Genomic DNA, 18,922 nt, shown 5'->3' on the forward strand with positions numbered 1-18,922 from the left:
TAACAAAAATGGTCAAAATGGAAAATTGGTCACAGATTACAACAATCCCTTCTTGGTTAATTCTTTTTTTAACAAAATTGGCCCCAGCAATTCCGAATAAAGCTGACTTACTGTCCCTCACAAGAGCTATATTCTTCTCAAAAAGCATGACCATGCCATGTCCAGAACACGAGATATTAAAACCGGAAGATCCGTTGTAGTACCATAACACGCCGCTAAGGGGCCCGAAATGTCAGCATTTCGATTTCTCATCACGACCAACATGCCAAATATCTAGACAATCCGCCTAGACATTCTCGAGTTATCGTGCGAATACATACGAGTTTAAGACCCTCACAAACACCCTGCACGTCAATACAATATCTCCGTTTCACTGAGGTTATGATCGATGATATACAATATATGCCTACGCTGTCTCAATATCATCTTAGACGACACGCCATAACTAGATAAAAGTTAGGATACAAAGATAGCAATCACGATGGTAATTTCCCTTTGCGTAGTACATACATGTTAGGCACGATCCCTACTTGTTCACACGTAGACATGACCAAACACCTGAGAGGCGGGGCGAACAACAAGGACTGTTTAATGTTCCCGGTCAACGGTTAAGTACAATCACAAAGTGTTCGTTTTCTAGCTGACGTGCTTGTGCGTTCTTGTGTATTTTGTCACTTCCCTGTAATGACTCAGTTTTCACTGGAATAACAGATGACCGCCATGAAAAAAAGAGGATATAGTCGTTAAGCCATAAGAGTGCCCCCACGCATAGTTATTCCCACTCTGTGTCAACGTGATTTTAGCACTGAAGTCAAGATTAGATTCTGTCGAAGTGATCAAATAAGAAGTAAGTTTCTGTAATCATTAAGCTGGAAGAACTTATATTGCAGAAATGAGGCCAACATTTCATACATGGAAGCTATACATTGGCCAGCTGGAAAGCTACAGACAAATACGCAGGAGTCTTTAGAAGTAAATTACTCTTTTAGACTTAGTTTTTCAACTGAGCTCTGGAACAAAGACTTCAGGCACAATGGATATAGGATCGTAAAAAAAATAATGGCCCCTTTCGCGGATTGATATACATGTAGGTAGTATGTTATCAGTCCTCTTCATATCTCGTACGTTTTCAATATTGAGCCGAAGCTAAGTAGGGCATAAAATCGTTTAATTGGACATCTGGTCATGGGTAACTTTAATCAGGTTTAACTGATTGATTTCCCCCATGTAGAAAAATTATGTTTCACTTTCTACATAACACAGGTGCTATCAGCGCGACTGGATGTGGGCGGACTGATCAATGTGCACTCGACCTTTTTTTTCTCTGAAGCCGATTGAAACTTACACGTGTATGGCATAGCTCATAAGGAACGATTTAATCTTCCTTGCCCTGTTAAACAAAGTTGTTTTTCACCTTGTAGTACCTAGTGACATACAGGTCACCAAGTTTCCCTACTGTATCAGAGTATATTTTTACAGGGAGGGGTTGCTAGCCCTTCCCCTTTATCGTGCACGAGGCACCTCCTAGAACACAGGACCCCCATTTTACGTCCCTTCCGAAAGACGGGTGCAGTCCCAAATGATAGGCCCTTCCCAGGATTCGAACCAGGGTCTTCCAGGTACAAACCAATTGGACCCAGGAACTCAACCAGGGATATCCCCTATTGAGAAAGTGTTCAAGCATTTCTTTCTTACTTGAACATCCCGCTATGTGTTCACTCTGTATTAAGTGTTATCGTAATGATATCAGACAAACACAAAGGTCTAGAAGCATCTGGCAATACTACCAAATGCCTGCAATATAATAAAACTCAACAGTTAAATTGGTATCTGGGTCGTTCCAGTCAAATCACTCAAAACATTTTCTTCTGCCCCTCTAAAAATGCCTCCTTTTAACATTTATCAGATCTTTCAGTGTGATATAACCAGCTGCTATCACACCGCGTTTCTGCAAAGCTGGTATGTTACGTCGAAGGGCGGTTATACTGGCCATGGCCATACAGATACAGATTCGTCATTTCTACTTGGGCTGGCATATTTTCTAGCACAAACCGAAGACAGATATGTGTACGTTATGTGACCCAAAGGCTTATACTAATTAAGCGTATTGGGGCCTGTTCTTAAGATAAGCTCATGTCCCAAGATGTCAGATCATCCAAGATATACCGGTGATAACGAGTTTCACGATCACTCCATCAATTGTAATCTGATCTAAGACGTTGACAAATTGACCAATGAGAAGTCATCAATCACATGTAATGATCCTACCTTACATGGTGATCTAAGCGCCAGTAGCAATCCCACAGGGTACCACTAACGGTAATAATGTCAGCGAAAAGCACAATGCAATCCTATCATTCTTTAAGCAGGTGCAGGGCTCGAAATACTTGGTGCACGCGTGTGTGTGTGCGTGTGTGCGTGCGTGCGTGCGTGTGTGTGTGTGTGTGTTCCTTAGATTGGAACTGTCAACTTAATTTTGTGGTTGCACCAGTGCACCTAGAATTTGTGTAGGCGATAAGACAAAAGTACTATAATGTTCACTTGGTCTTCACATTATTTTTGACATTTTAAGTTTCAGAAAAAGCAATAGCCTTTGTTGTACTTTCAATTTATGTTTGATGTATTACTTGTTTACAATTCTGAATTTAGCTACAAAATTACAGATTGAAGTTCTTAAAAGAGCTGGGGGCAGTAGGATTAAATTATGATTAAACTCTAATGACATTCTACTATATTTTATGTTGTGCATCCAATATTATTTCGGTTCACCTAAATTTTTAGGTTAGGTGCGCCAGTGTACCTAGTCCGAAAAATGAATTTCTAGCCCTAAAGGTGCTTCTTGTAATTTTGCCAGCAATACATATGATGCTGATCATATTTCGTTAATCTTTGAAACTTCATCTTTCTATTTGATGTTTTAGGCAAATATGTTTCACTTGATGAAACATGATACATGTTCATCTTTTAAGTGGAGTTTCTTCAGTTGGAGTTCGTTACACAATATTGTTATTAGAAACAATAGCTAACATTTTTCACAGTATCATTGGATTGAACATGATTTTTCATTTTTCAAATGGCTGTTCTCCAGTTGCATGTAGTTACATAATATTGTTATTAGTAAGAATAGTTTGCATTGTTGAGGAATACCCTTCAGTATCATTTCATAGCACATAATTTTTCATTTTTTAAATGGCGGCTCGTCAGGGATAACTTACACAATATTGTTATTAAAAAGAATAGCTAGCATTGTTGAAGCAGTTTTCGTCAGTATCATCTAATCGCACATAAGTTATTTCTATTTTATTTCTAAATGGCTGTTCGTCACGATAGCTTACACAATATAGTTATTAAAAAGAATAGCTGGCATTTCTGAAGCCAATTCAAATGCTTATCATGATTACACATACTGTAAATGCAGAAATGTTCGCCATTGTTTTATGTTCGCTGTTTTCGCGGTAAGCTTTTCACCGCGCATTTTTTGCCATTCTACCCCCTAGCGCTACTATTATTTCAAACGCGAACTTAAAACCACCGCGAGCATTCTATTTTCTCCCTACAGCAAAATTAAAACCACGTAACTTACATTTACAGTAGATTGAAGAAGATAAGAATTTGAAGTGCGTAGTGCCACCCACACAATGGCGCTCCCAGATTTCTCTTATCAATCTTGCTGCACACTTAAACACAGGAAGGACGACATGCCTGGGGGGAAACGCTTGTATCACGTGCACATCTACAGTATTTCCTGGACATAAATTGTATGCAGGATTAGTAGAACGATTCTCCAGACCCCTGGACAGAATCAGGAAGTCTTGTAGACATAGTAATAGCGGATAAACAAGTGAGTTGGCAAGGAACCATTGAGAAATTCAACGAAGAAACAAAAAGGGGAAGTCATGTCTTGAAAAGACTACTTGGGATCCTCGACTTGAATTGTGTGCAAACTTAGTAGATCCATTCTTCAGACCCCTGGACAGAAGTCTTGTAGATATAGTAATGGCGGATAAACAAGTGTGCTGGCAAGAAATCAGAACCAAGAACTCTTGAGAATTCACCGGAGAAAGTAAAAGGGGAAAGTCATGCCTTGAAAAGACTACTTGGAATCTTTGAGGAACAGCACTGTCTGTAAACACTTTATATATGCCGAGACATAAGATTAACAAGTAGTGTATGATTCGTACTTTTGCAGTGTACTTAGTCTACCATTCTAGATGCTGCATGTTAAAAGTTTCAATATGTTTTCCCAATGATTATGAATTATCAGTGGATTAGACAGTTTATTGTGTGATCGGGAAAATGTCAAGTCAATTAAAACATCCTATGATGTTGTATGTTAATACAAATACATGTAGCTGTATATGTAGATCTTATTAGCCTACAATGTTGTATAATAAAAAATAGCTCCAGTTTAAGTGTATTATAAATATAACACAGAAATATCTACCATACAAGGAACTGAGTCGATCTCAATGTAACCCAATGATTTGCATTTACCTGAAAACATTTCTTCTAGATTATTAATATCTAGCTTTATCTTGACATAGTTCATTTGTGCTGATAGAATCCATTCTGTAGCAGAATTTAGGCCTTACAACCATCCCTTTAGTAGAGACGGAGGACGTTACAAACTCTCTGTAATGGTTGATCCACATTTAAAGGACCTAGCCTCATATTACATACGTCATAGTACAACTGACGACAACACACGCACCAAGGAATACCAGTAGGAAAACTCGGTCTAGTCTAGATGCTATCTCTTTCCACTCATTCATCACAGCTTCTTTCTTCTTCTGTTTGAGCTGATTTTGTTTCAAGGCCTCAAGTTTGCTGATGACTCCATCAAGAGGAGGCAACAGTTCCTCACTGTCATCAAACTGTTCACGAAATCGGTTCCCATTGTCCGACGGATCGTCAATGCGTAGCCGCGAAGGCAACATGGCGGTTTCTTCTTCAGTTTTGTAGTCTTCCCTCTGATGCATTTCCCTCTCTCTGCGTCTGTCCTGTTGATGTTGTTTCGCTAGCCGTAAACAGCCACAGAATAGGCAGTCAAGCCAACAGGACTCTTCAGTCATTCCCAGTAGCTGTTTGAGCCAGTAGGGCGGGTTGGTGTTCATGTTTGTGAAGTTTAGCGCGATGGTGAGGATGCTTAGGATGGTGGACATGGCGACGACAACAATGATAACACCGAAGAAACGACCTATAAAAGATATGACAAGACATTGAAAGGTTACCCATCAGTATGCTTCGCAGTGAGAGACACGCGGCTCACAACAAAAGTATTCCGTAGTACTTCAATCTGCTTTCCACGGGGCACTACTGCTACTACTACTACTACTGCTGCTGCTGCTGCTGCGACTACTACTACTTCTACTTCTTCTACTACTACTACTACTTCTACCACTACTTCTATTATTACTACTACTACTACTGCTGCTACTATATACTGGAAGATGCTATTGATCCAACAGCCATTGATGCTCCAATGAAGGTAGCAGAAGTACTACCGAAGCGTTAATAGCTACTTCAGTATTTGGTTGTGTAAAAAGACCCAAAATATCCATTCAGTTGTCAACCTTATTGGTTGATTGGTTGTCGTGATTGATTGATTGACTCCTTTAGCTGTCACATGTAAAGGAGTATGAAATCCACTCATGATAGCAGAAAAACATGGACAGCATAACAAAGCATACCAACATCTTATAACCTCATGTTCCATATGCCTACCTTTCCATGTGTTCCATAAGCTGCTGCATAAACGTCTTGGATGTGGTCACAGTTTGTAACCCATATGTTAATTGGTTCTACCTTATGACACTATGCACGAAGATGATCCTTCATATTGCACTTTATTCTGACCAAATAACAAACACTCCTTTATTACCTATCAGAGGGATGTAGTTTGAAGTTGCCGGGAGGGACTCTATCACCATGTGCATGAAGACGATCAGTGACAACAACATCGTGAGGCTCAGCGACAGCTTCTCACCGGAATCTGGTGGGATGTTGAAGCTCAGCAGGCTGTCAATCAAAGTTACAGTTAGGTTAGGTTAAATAACTTTAGGCAAGGATAACTCAGATGTTGTTGATATATAAGATTACTCATGTTTTTGAGATGAATGAAACATTACTGAACAGTACTGAACAAAAATGTATGATTATGGATGAGTAACCCATACTGCACTTTACGAACCTATTAGTAATCAACAAAACTGCAGTCACCTGGTTGCATGTGGAAGTGAAAGGATAGATACACATCGGGGCTAAAAAAAACATCCCTAAAGGAAGACGGGGGGCGCCACAAACGTTCTGCTACACAGAGTCACATGTCTATAAGCAGCATATCAAACAAGAGTGCATTTATTCCTTGAAACTAATACAGGCCGATGTCATACAGTCAAAATGTCGGTAAGTACAGTTCGTTGTGAATTTCAATCGAAAGATTCTTTTTAAGGTTTCATTCGTGTCACGATGCGGAATATTTTTGCTAAAAGTACCTATTTGTATCTACCTTATGAGGAGAATGACGATACATGGCGCGAAGATGTGGTAGATGTAAAACAGCGGCTGTCGTTCAATGACCAGGGTAAACGTGACGTCAGCATAAGGTGCATCGGAGGAGCTGCAGTGAAAAAAGCGACATCGAACAATAGATGATCAAAATAATTCAACACATTTTATGGAAAAGTTATGAGATTTTCTAAATTTTCAACTAGTTCTCTGGTCTTCTTCAAGATAACTGAGGACTTGGTGTACTTTTATTGGTGCCGAGGAAACAAAGTGAAGTGGTTGCTCATAACACATAACGTTCCGGAAATGTGATGTCGGCAACGGGTCAAAGGTGATTAGAAGTCGGTATCGGCTACCACCTGGTTCCATCAGAGATGAACTTTGAATTCATGCTTGTCCCACGTGTTGCTGATTATAAGGTATGGTACCAAAACCATATGTGATGTAGAAAATACCACGCCCAGGCATACCTGTATGATACTACGTTCCGTTCAGCTACGAAGTTGACCACATCCCATTCCCCGCTCTTCCTGTACCCGTCAAGATCACCTTCTGAAGACCTGTGCAGAGTTATATATATCAATATTAACAGAATACACATTTTGCCTTTTGGACTAACAGTGACTTTTCGTCAGCACATAATAACAGGCAGTAAGTATGTCACGATATCACACTGTATAATCACTTTAGCATGCAAGTTAATCTGAGCAGGCATATTTAATTAAGGAACATTTGTTTGCCAACTCAAAACTGCAAGAAACCATCTCCCAAACGATACGGGGGATGATATCGACTTTCAATAACCTTTGACCCTTTGCTGACGTCACACGTGCATTAAGTCACGTGCCCAGGGCAATTGGGGCAGATAGCTGAAAAGGGCGGAGCGATTTAGTCAGAAAGTCCGGTGAGTCCATTTTTTTGAGTTGGCAAACAGTTTATATTCCCCATGATAAAAACTTACTTGTTGATGACATCAATGGCGAAGGCGTCGAAGGTCCAAGACCCGAACTTGAAAGGACACCTCTGTGTGTCGTAAGGGAAGCCTACGACGCTGATCTTGCACGAGGCCTTGAACGTGAACGGGTACAGATAGAACACCGAGCCGTTAGACGTGATGGTGACCTTCGTGTCCGGCAGTTCTGCGAAGCCTTTTTGGAGGATACTGCGGGGGTTGATACAAAGCACATTATCAGAAGTAGGACTGAAGGAACGAAGACCAACCATTGGGATATTTTGTTAGTAGTCATGATCAAGAATCTTTTAACCTTCAGCACGCTGTGAAACGTTTGCACCAAATGTTTCATTGTTTTTGGAGTTAGGCAGTAGGCAGAAGGTTGAAAATCTTGGTTTTGCGTGCAATCCTTATTGCCATTCTCTTATCAATACTAGACTTTTTGTAGTGCTATCTCGGGAGCGTCTGATTTTAGATTTTAGTTTTCTTTCTCATTAATTTCATGATATCAATTTTGGACTTTGCGTTATGAAAGAAAAAGCACATGTCTTCATGATGTAGATTTGCAGTGGATCATATGTATTAGATTAAAACATTCTGTATTTAATTCATTTAGTGACATTTGTGAGACGTACGTTGTGATGAAGCATTGCTCACCCATTATAAAGAACGATGTCAGGTCGCCATATGCTGCTGCCCTGCATTCGTACAGCCGCCAGTCCGCGATAGTCATCTGGGTTCCACACTAGATATTCATCTGTCCAATACTGTGAGGAAAACAAAGTTGGCATATTGGAATTGACCCAAGCGCTAGTGGCAAGTGCTTCACGCCTACGCAATGATAACGAGTAGTGCAACGGATGCATTCAAAGTATAATATTGGTGGATTCAAAATAGAATTGATGCGTTCAAACTAGAAGTGATGCCTTCAAACTGCTATTGGTGCATTCAAACTACAACTGATAAATTCAAACAATAACTGGTGCATTCAAACAACAATTGATGCAGTCAAACTACAATTGATGCATTCGATTTGCGATGTTATTGATTAATTCAAACTACAGTTATTGGTGTATTTAGACTGATGAATTCATACTACAATTGATGCAGCCAAACTACAATTGATGCAGTCAAACTACAATTGGTGCATTCGATCTACAATAGATGCATTCAAACTACAATTGATGAATTCCTTCTTTGATGAGTGGCAATAACAGTACGGTCCTGTTTCGCCACAGGTATTCGTGTATATCGTATGAAATAATTTGGCTGTGCCCATCATCGACTGACGGGTGAGTCATGCTTGCGTAATGATGAAGAGTGGCATTCCAGGGATACGGCATTACGGTTGATGTATTCCTTCTTCCATGAGTTGTAACAACAGATGGATCTTATTTTGCCAAGGGTATTCGTGCAGACCATAAGTTCTGAGATAAGTTGGCTCTGATCTTATTTTTGTCACAGATGTGGCTTTACATTGGTTCAGACGTATCTTAGATTATGATATAATACAAGCCTTACTGCAAAACAATATAACTGTTATCGTGAACATACCAGTCTCATCCACATGATTCCTGTGATTTGTTGATCCCGATCATTCTGTGAAAAAAAAAGAGTTAAAAAATTATTGTATATTTTGTAGTGTTTTAAAACAATGACTAGTAAACCCAGCAATTTATCTTTCGGATTGTTGGATAACAATGGAATAAACTATCGTTAACTTTCAAATGTACATACGATGTTGGGAAAACTAGTTTAGCTTTAGCTTATTTGAATCTATGTATTTTTATAAAATGGCTATCGTAAGGTCGACGTCTGCATCACCAATCATTTAAAAAAAATCAAAATTTGTGTCTCTGTTATTTTGACGTAGTTGAAAAGCGGTTAATATATAGCCGAACAAGTTATCGAGGAATAAACAAACTTAAAGTCTTTGGCTTAACTTGATTTCTTAATCAGAAATTGTTGACTGTATCATAAGTTATTTTCCATATCATAATTCAAATGGTTGAAATTAAAAACTTACCACGTCGAGCAGCTGTGCTAACGCGACGTTCATAGTCACTCTGACGGGGGCAGAGCTGTTCTTCACCGGCCGTGCGTTCGTACTGTATCCGGTCATCAGGCGGTCAACAAGATGCTTCTCAGTAAAGTTTCCCATGCTTCCTGTACAGCACATGTCAACAAATATTCCTTGCTTCAGTTTCAAATTGTAAATTTTGACTCGCCTCTTGGTTTATAAAGCAGTTGTCTATGATTTTTAACTCGACACACATTAAATAAAAGAGTCCATAGAACTATTTGCAACCGAAATATTCCTAATTTGTTTGCGTTTTGTATGCACACTAATTAAGTCTGAATCAAAAACATATGCTACATTTTATACGTCGACGTCCAGCTCTATGTCTTCGGTTATATGATCTGAGTTGCAGTCTTCTTAACAAAGTCTACAAGTATATTTCAGTTAGTAGTAAGAAATTGTTACGGTTATCATAGAAGCATATTTCAGCTTTACACACCCTCCAATGCATACTATTCCAATCAATCAATCAATCAATCAATCAATCAATCAATCAATCAATCAATCAATCAAATACTCATCATAACACTACACATGTAGTTTCTAGTAGACTAACTACGCCGGCTATAGGGAGAATATTGGCCGGGGTTTCACCGTGGACTGGCTAATAATTTTTCTGCGCATCTCTTGGATCCATACGCCCGTAGAAGGGCCTGGTGGGGGCTACTACACATGTGCATGTAGCCACACTACTAAAGTTAACCAGAAATACACATACCTCCAATCATGGCGACGAGCATGGATACCACCGGAACCAGCCACGGCCAGTTTCCTACCATCTTGTGGCCTAAATAGATCTCTATAACAAGATCCCTCCACTACGCCACTGTACATATAGTTCCACGGTAAACACGCAAATCACCATTGGCATATGGTAACATTCCCACCGCCGTGTGAACTCAGTATTTGTCCCTCCGATAATCGACAATACCATGAACCTCTTAGAAGTGGGTTGAGAGTATAATGTAGGCAGGCAGTGGCGTAATTTCACCCCGTTGTTGTCAAGGCGGATGTATATCTTCTTACGGTCCGTTGTGTTAATGTCTAATAAGGGAGTCTCCGCAATTGTTCCATGGTGGGAACAAGCAATCTGTTACCACGCCTTCCGCTAAGTTTGTGAAAGGTTCACAGTCGGATATTTGTTCCAGACCAACAGTGATTCACATGCCGGAAGTTCAGCTGCTAGTTGAACTTCCTGTTTGGGTTAAATCTTGTCTTTGTTTCCTGTGACTTTCACGAAAAGTAGTGGGGAGGGGGGTAGTGCAGAATATAGATGAAAATCTCCCAACTTTATTGAAAAAGTTGGGAAAAAGGAAATTAATTTATCTGATTTGATTGATTATCCGCATGTAGGGTGTCGTACTCTAAGATATGAATTATTAGGCAATGCACAAAATCGTGAGGATAGAGTGATTTTTAATTTCCTCATCATTAAATTGATATGATATAGATTGCACAGTGCGTTCTTACCTACCGATCTAAGTATTACCAGTGTTTTTTTTGTCAAACAAATGTTATAAAATGACGTCATATTAGACCCTATGTTGTAGTGGTCACTGTCAATTTTAACAAATTGAATGTACATGTGTTGATGTGAAACAATACAGTATGCCCTATAGTATGTATTTGTTTATATACATCAAGAACAATATAGGTAAATATAGAATGGTATTTTGAAGATCATAGATAATACGTTTAACTTTGACAAGACTACAACATTGATGTTGTTGTGCATGCAACCACGGCTACAACAATGAACACCAGGAGAAATATGCGGTCCATTCTAGCTGCAACCTCATTCCACTCACTCAACACGCCCTGTTTCTCTTCCACCAGTCCGCGTTCTCCCTTTACTGTCATCATCTTACTGATAACACAATCAAGCTTGACCAGAAGGCGATTGGTCAGAAGATTAGACGTACTTTTTGATTGTGAAAACGATCGCTTACGGCAGATGACACTAAGATTGTCCTCAAAACCAGACTTCATTGACAACAGAACGATGTCTTTGTAGTTTTTCTTTCGATGATGTTGGCGGCCATTTTGAGGTTTTTCTTCAACCAAACTGTGACTGGCTCTACGACCACAACCACAGAAAAGCCACTCTGTTAGGAATACTTCTTGTGACATACCCATGACTCGCTTGAGCCAATCAGGCGGTGGTTTAGGGTTTGGGTTTGAGAAGTGCAAACTTATAACGAAGATGCTGAGTATGGTTGACATGGCAACGATGAGGATGATGGCGCCGAAGAAGCGACCTGCAAGTATTAAAAATCTGTGGTCAAATTATGCATTTGCATAATATCAATTTTGGGCAACCATAACTAGTGACGTAATTGGCATGCTTCATCACAAGTTTGCTGGTCAACAAATCTTTTACTTAATGAATCTCCTTTCATTGTTATCTTCAAATTTAAATGCGCAAAATTATATCTGTAACTCAATTGTATATACTATAGATACAAAACGTTTTCATATTCATGCTTATGTTTGTTTTGTTATATATACCACTGTTTCTTTTTCACCTCGGTTCCTGTATTTTTCCCATACCATACTTTGTCACATGTTTTGTATATGAGTGTGTTAAGTGATAACGCTTAAATAAGCGTGTTTTGCTTGAGTGCGGCATCACTATGTGTTGTTTTTGATGTTGGAATAATAAATTTAAAAAAAAATACTGGTGCCATTTACAGCTTTTGCGCAGAATTCAAATTCCTCACCTACTAACGGAATGTATCGAGACGTCGTCGGTAGTGTAGCATTCACCAGTTGCATGTAGACCACCAGGGTCAGCAACATCGTTGAGCTGAGTGAGAGTTTCTCCCCAGACTCTGGCGGGATCATGAAGCTCATCAAACTAAAAAAGAAAAGAAAAAATCATCATAAATTAGCATAAGTACAGTCTGATAAGGACAAGAGAAAGTAGAAGATAATCACACAGTACCCCGCCTTATGCACCTTGCAATCAAGGAATTTGGTTCATGCCCATCCTCGTTTTGGTGCAACCTCACGCGCGTTCTCGTCAGCGTGTGGTCTCGCGAGAACACATTTCAAAATGGCGCTCTTATTTAAAAATGGGGCTTTTGGTATTCCTTTATGCATGTTCGGCAATACAACACGAGGGAAATGCGTTGAAATACAAAAAGCAACACGCCCTCCGGACACATTTTCAAAAAACAGACTTTGACTAATTTCTAACAGTTATGTGTTTCAGTAAAAATTCAGAAGAAGAGAGAATTAGAAAAACCGTACGGTGTCTGTTACCTTATCACGACAATGAGGATGCTTGGGAAGAAGATGAAGAAGATATAATACATCGACTGGCGTTGAATGACGACGTGGAACGTTACGTCAGGATAAGGCACGTCAGATGCCCTGCAGAAAAAAAAAACAGAAACACATAGCCCTGATCCCACAATGTAAACAAATACTCAAATTACAATACAGTACAACCATAACGTATATTTGTGATCCTTGCCATCATTTGACTTACCCATAGGTTACAACATTTCTTTGTGCTGGCAGATCGATAACTGTCCATATCCCATTGTGGTCGAATTCCAGATCACCAGTAGACGACCTTTTGGAAAATTGCAGAAAAATAAATGACAGTCATTGTGACAGTAAATTGTGACGATATATAAAAGAAATAACGGTATGTAACGCTAAGAGTAGAATAATGTAATTATAAGCTGACTGTATGCATATGGGCTAGAGAATTTACTCCAATCGTGAACCGTATTGAGGGGTGGGGGGGCTACAGGCGTAGTCACGTTTGGGACTACAGTTTTCTCATTGCAGCGCCACCTAGCGGTGGGAAGGAGAACCAGTCACTATGGCCCCGAGGAAAGCACTACTGAACGTAGACGTGTATACTAGTTTTGTTATTGACCGTGCACAAAGAACCTTAATTGATACCTATAAATCATTTTATTTACTCTACGTTTTACAACACACACGTTTTATGAGGAAGGCATTGGGTAGCACACGTACTTGTTAACGACGTCAATGGCTAAGCCATCATATGACCATGACCCGAACTTGAGTGGGCATGTCTGAGTGTCGTAAGGGAAGTCTGCCACGTTGATCTTGCACGAGGCCGTGAATGTGAACGGGTACAGATATGTCACCTCGCCTTCTGAACTGATGGTAGCCTTCGTGTCCGGGAGTTCTGCATAACCCTCTGCAAATATACTAAGAGGAAATAAAGCATTCATTTCAATGAGAAAGATTATGAGGGCAATACAGGCATAGTCACGTTTGGGACCGCATTATTCCCACTAAAGCGCCATCTAGCGGTGAGAAGTAGAACCAGTAAGTATTGCCATGAGAGGGTAACAGAATAAGCTAGATAAGACAAGAACGTTCAAGATCAAGAAAGCTGCTGCAAAATGTTGCAATGCTGCTGAACATTATTAAAATATAAATGAATATAATTATATTGAAAAGGAATACATGTACAATCATACATATACTGTGTATATTTACACAAGTCATGTAGTACCAGATTTATGCTATTTCGTTTGTTACTCTACATTACTTTATGTTTTTAGTCCAAACGTCTAAAGATTGTTTTGTGTACCCGTTTTTAGCATTCTATTGAAATATGTGTAACCTCCATTAACATTAATCTGCCGGGTTACATAAATCCGCCACGTTGAAAAACAGTGTGTTTGAGAGATCTCTAGTACAGCACCCCCATGTATACAGGAGTGCATTATACTTGGTTAGATATCTGTTTCGACGTATCTTTTCAGGGTTGCGAAATTATGTACCCTGGTGGAATTATGTTAGTAGATGGTAGTGTTTACAGTACAGTTGTTATGTAGTGAATCGTGACATGTTGTACTCACCCATTGTAGATAACTATGTCAGGCCGCCAGATGGCGCTGCTTTGGATCCGTACAACGTCTAACCCATAATAGTCATCTGGGTCCCACGATAGATATTCGTCTGTCCAATACTATGGGACATACAAAACCCACTCATTACAACAAAAGTGGGACACTTCGTCTTCCACTCCTTCCAAATAAAAGAAACAAGAGTCTTAGGACCCAAAATCTCCATGAAACTTTTTTTTTTATTAAACCTGTTCCCCCCATTCTATATCGCTCAATGGTATGACCCCCGGCCACATGTTTGGGGCTCAGGTTCCACAGTGACCCACTTTCGCTATCAATAGCTAGTAACAGCTGTTAGTAGTGCTACAATGGCCAAAACTGCAAATATAGATTTCCCCATTACTTAGGCAACTTAAGTCCAATTTACATAATTTGCACTTCATTGTATACAACCCTCTCTAAGCTACCTGCCAAGTAAATAACATGAAAATCTGTCGCTCCTTTCTTCAGTTATTCTCCTTTGAAGATTTTGACAAATACGCCATTGCAGTTCCAGTGACACATACCAGAGAGCCCAAAATCGACCTTGACCTTTCCTCCTCCCCACACCTACCCACATAACAAATATCATTACAATTCATCTACACGTTCTATAGTTATGCTGATTTTACGCATTCGGTGACACATACATACACACACAGTGACACAAACATACACACACGCGCACACACACGCAAACACACTAACTTTGCATGATTTGCACTTCAGTGTGTACATCTCTGTCCAACCTACCTGCGTACCAAATAACATGAAAATCTGTTGTTCCTCTCTTCAGTTATACCCCTTTAGAACATTTTTACAAATAGGCCATTGCAGTTAACGTTCCAGGGACACAAACCAGGGAGCCCAAAATCGACCTTGACCATTCTCCTCCCAGCGCATACCCACATACCAAATATCATTACAATCCATCTACACGTTCTACAGTTATGCTGACTTTAAGCATCCGACGACACCCATGCAAACGATTTACCTCCTTACTTATGCAAATTCGGTCTCATTTGCATAGTTTGCACTTAAGTGTGTACAACTTGGTCTAACCTACCTGTGTACCAAAGAACATGACGATCTGTCGATCCACTCTTCAGTTCTTCTACATTGAAGATTTTAACAAATACGCCATTGCAGTTCCAGTCACACATGCCAGGGGGCCCAAAATTGACCTTGACCTTCCTCCTCCTAACACCCACCCACATACCAAAAATCATTACAATCCATGTACAGGTTCTACAGTTATGGTGACTTTAAGCGTCCGGTGACACATACATACACACAAACACCAAACGCAAGCAAAACAGTATCTCCATGAAAAAGCCTTTTTTTCATGGAGATAATCAAACCCAAAAAGCGTAGATTGTATTCCGTAGTAGTTCTTAGAATAGCCATTTGTTCCACTTGTCATCAACATTGTTAACTGGCACTATCAGTACAGTATACCCTTCTATGCATTTTTACATGTTGCAATTAGCCCTCGGGCAAGAACTTGCAAATAAAACATATATTATTATCATTACTGTTCAGCGTACATACTGCTCTTTTCACAAGGATTAATGAGATGGCATTATGGCAAGAAAAAGATAGGAGGGATATGAAATTACATTGCAATAATTATTCATAATACTTATAGTGACAGTCAGCCATTTTCAAAATTTATACAAGAAATGCTTAAAATTCAGTGATCTTTCAGCCATTAAGTAGCTTCGATGCTTACCTGCCTCATCCAGATATTAACCATGATGTCTTGCTGTCGATCATTCTAGACATGGCAACAGAGAAAATTATCAAAATAATAAATATTATTTGCATTATGATTCTTTATGTGTCCAGCATGCCTTTTACATATAGTGCAACAACTATGTATATGTACTGGTGTATTTATCATTAACAAAATTGGGTGAAAGGAAATTGAAGGAAATCGAAGCACAATATACTTGAAATGTAATATCCACATAGGAAATAAAGCAACGAAAGACAGCACAATATGCTATATCAGTGATACTATCGTATTATGGATGTGCAATAGTTGAAAATGAATGAAAGTTGAATGATAAAGTCACACAAATTCAAGTACTTTCAGAAGGAACAACTCACCACGTTGATAAGTTGAGCCAAGGCGATGTCTATTGCCACGGTAACGGGGGAAGAGCTGTTTTTCACCGGCCGGGCGTCGGTGTTGTACCCGCTCAGAAGGCGGTCGACCAGGTGATTTTCACTGAAGTTGCCGCCGCAAACTGTATTACATGACAATCGTTTTTTTTACACACGCCACCTCTAATTTTCACACATTTTTATTCTTTTTATCACGTCAAGATAGAAATCCGCTGCAATCCACAATATAACATCTACTATGTTAAACATAATTCCGCCAGGGTACATAATTCCGAAATCCTGAACACACACGTCCAAACAGATCTCCAACCCAACGTCCCCCAGTATAATGCACTCCTGTTTATCTAAACCGTGCACTGTTTTTCAAAGTGGTGGATTTATGTAACCCGGCGGATTAACATTAATGAAGGTTCCATCCCCAAGCCCTTGACATGAGAATAGATTGGGGTACATGTAACGTACAGGAAATGTACAGTCACGTCTGCATTTATATACACGATATTTTAAAATGGTGCTGCATAAACGCAAAAGTCATAAGCGGTACAAAGTACATACCTTTAATAATAGTGACCAGGCTCACCACAAACCAGCATAGACCTACTCCTCGCATCTTCGTATCCTAGAAAAAGCACAGCCAAAGAATAAACTTCTAAAATCTCTGTCTATTGCAAAACTGTATGCTCTCCTTCGCGTGTCACGACTTACATGTCAATGAATGACTCACCCCAAGTCAGACGACAAGATTTACACTATCATCCTATGTACACTTCACCTGTGAAGAAATTTAGCCTCCACCCCTGTTTTCAGCCGACAATGGTACTGACCCGTATCGTATATTTGCTCACCCCTGACAACATGGCATTCATTACCGTAAATGCAGAATTGTTCGCGGTAGTTTTATGTTCGCGTTTTTTCGCGGTGAACTCTGTACCGCGAACTTCAAAGCACCGCGAAAAGCTGTTCCATTGTGTGACTGTAGCGCTACTAATGTTCCAGCCGCGAACTCAAAACCACTACGAACACTACATTTTCTCAGAAATTAAAACCACGCGCACATTTCTGCATTTACAGTATAACCTTTCTACTAGTACACACAATGTTATCGCGAAACGACAAAGAACATCTTGTGATTTATACTTGGTCTATAATGTTCTCACAATGTCTATGTCATGGATAGAGATATTTATAAAGCATGAATATTTATGAGCAGGATTTTACAAGACGAACCTGTTTTCAATCACTCAGTGGCGTTTGTATAACGCCTACGTCTCACCAGTCATTATGTATTGACAAATCTAGGGATCGTTCGGAAATATGGAACTTCACGTGAAGCAGGTGGAAGGGAATAAAAAAATTATCACGTCCTCAACGTTGAATATTTATTGCTTTATCGAGTTACATCAATCGGTGTAACACTATTTAGAGTTGAAAATTCCTTAGTAAGAAAAAAAAGGCATAGAAATACTGGTGAATTCATGCCGGAAATAAACTTGGGTCCTAGTGTGAAAATCACCCCTAATCAGACCATTTACAAACACTATGGCTCAACTACACCTAAATCTTATCACCTTTTTTGGTTGCCCATTGTATCATATCTGTTTAGGGACGATTCGTAATGCCAACGCCCTTTATCCCCGGGGTGTAAACGTACATAAGGCAGTATACATGTCATATATGCCATACACGGTCAATTTAACTTCTCTCCAAAATAGCTGGTAGCTTATGTACACAATCACTTGGCACGGCAGCTGTTTTACTTCCTTCTGTACCTTTCTGGTCGATTATCAAAGAGATGCCTTTGTGTTTCATACCTCTCAAAAACTCGAAAACTACACACCAAAATTTTATGTAAGCCACATATAGAAGTGACTGATAATGACGGATGTTGAGAAGTGCACTTACCTTAGTATCTGCCAAGCAGGTGTGTTTTGTTTAAGACAGGCGGCTTTGGTAAACAGGTGTGAGCCTTTTCTGTCACGTCGGACGTACTTAAGGCCCCTCGAGACGTCTGGCAGGTCTCAGTTCCATGCGCGAGGGCTTTGTCTCGTTGCCAACGTGGTAAACCACTTTTGATTATTTGATATTTCTGTGCCACTGATTATCGACCCTTCATTCCGTGAATCATTTTCTAAATATGAAATCATGATAACAATAAAGTACCCAATACTACTCATATATTACTGTAATTAAAGGATATTCAACATCAATATAGATTGATTGACCCAACCTTTGTGACGGTTATTTTGATAAGAACATTGAAGAATAAAAGGATTCGTCTCAGAAATGACCCAAATATTTCGGATACGTTTTTTTCTTGATTGTTGCTTGTTTGGAAAGCTGCAGATCAATTCTGCTCCGTAAGGTGGCGTGGCA

At 39.6% G+C, this 18,922-nt stretch overlaps 2 protein-coding genes across 2 annotated transcripts; both read right to left on the bottom strand.

Annotated features, from left to right (window-relative positions):
- Positions 1–4,659: 4,659 nt before the first annotated feature.
- Positions 4,660–10,808, bottom strand: LOC136425316 (neuronal acetylcholine receptor subunit alpha-7-like). Its single transcript, XM_066414163.1, has 9 exons — positions 10,258–10,808; positions 9,486–9,625; positions 9,014–9,058; positions 8,117–8,226; positions 7,469–7,669; positions 6,978–7,067; positions 6,509–6,619; positions 5,882–6,018; positions 4,660–5,197 (listed from the first exon to the last, which is right to left on the bottom strand). Exons 1-9 carry the CDS (start codon positions 10,316–10,318, stop codon positions 4,668–4,670), a joined length of 1,425 nt encoding a protein of 474 aa, XP_066270260.1. The 5' UTR covers positions 10,319–10,808; the 3' UTR covers positions 4,660–4,667.
- A 130-nt stretch (positions 10,809–10,938) lies between these two features.
- Positions 10,939–16,191, bottom strand: LOC136425317 (neuronal acetylcholine receptor subunit alpha-10-like). Its single transcript, XM_066414164.1, has 7 exons — positions 16,152–16,191; positions 14,393–14,502; positions 13,533–13,733; positions 13,033–13,119; positions 12,804–12,914; positions 12,260–12,396; positions 10,939–11,797 (listed from the first exon to the last, which is right to left on the bottom strand). The coding sequence occupies exons 1-7, from the start codon at positions 16,173–16,175 to the stop codon at positions 11,250–11,252; spliced, it is 1,218 nt and encodes a 405-aa protein (XP_066270261.1). The 5' UTR covers positions 16,176–16,191; the 3' UTR covers positions 10,939–11,249.
- Positions 16,192–18,922: the final 2,731 nt, after the last annotated feature.

The sequence above is a fragment of the Branchiostoma lanceolatum genome, chromosome 19 (genome assembly GCF_035083965.1).
Source record: "Branchiostoma lanceolatum isolate klBraLanc5 chromosome 19, klBraLanc5.hap2, whole genome shotgun sequence".
Taxonomy (NCBI): domain Eukaryota; kingdom Metazoa; phylum Chordata; class Leptocardii; order Amphioxiformes; family Branchiostomatidae; genus Branchiostoma; species Branchiostoma lanceolatum.

What these genes read in the sequence shown, in the direction of transcription:
- LOC136425316 (XM_066414163.1), bottom strand. Translation starts at nt 10,318, where the DNA reads ATGGTAGGAAACTGGCCGTGGCTGGTTCCGGTGGTATCCATGCTCGTC. An exon ending in GACATCGTTCTTTATAATGG is followed by an intron (nt 7,670 to 8,116) that starts GTGAGCAATGCT and finishes CAACCCCCGCAG; the next exon opens with TATCCTCCAAAAAGGCTTCG. An exon ending in GCCATTGATGTCATCAACAA is followed by an intron (nt 7,068 to 7,468) that starts GTAAGTTTTTAT and finishes AACTCTGCACAG; the next exon opens with GTCTTCAGAAGGTGATCTTG.
- LOC136425317 (XM_066414164.1), bottom strand. Translation starts at nt 16,175, where the DNA reads ATGGTTAATATCTGGATGAGGCAG. An exon ending in GACATAGTTATCTACAATGG is followed by an intron (nt 13,734 to 14,392) that starts GTGAGTACAACA and finishes ATTTCCTCTTAG; the next exon opens with TATATTTGCAGAGGGTTATG. An exon ending in AGAAATGTTGTAACCTATGG is followed by an intron (nt 12,915 to 13,032) that starts GTAAGTCAAATG and finishes TTTTTTCTGCAG; the next exon opens with GGCATCTGACGTGCCTTATC.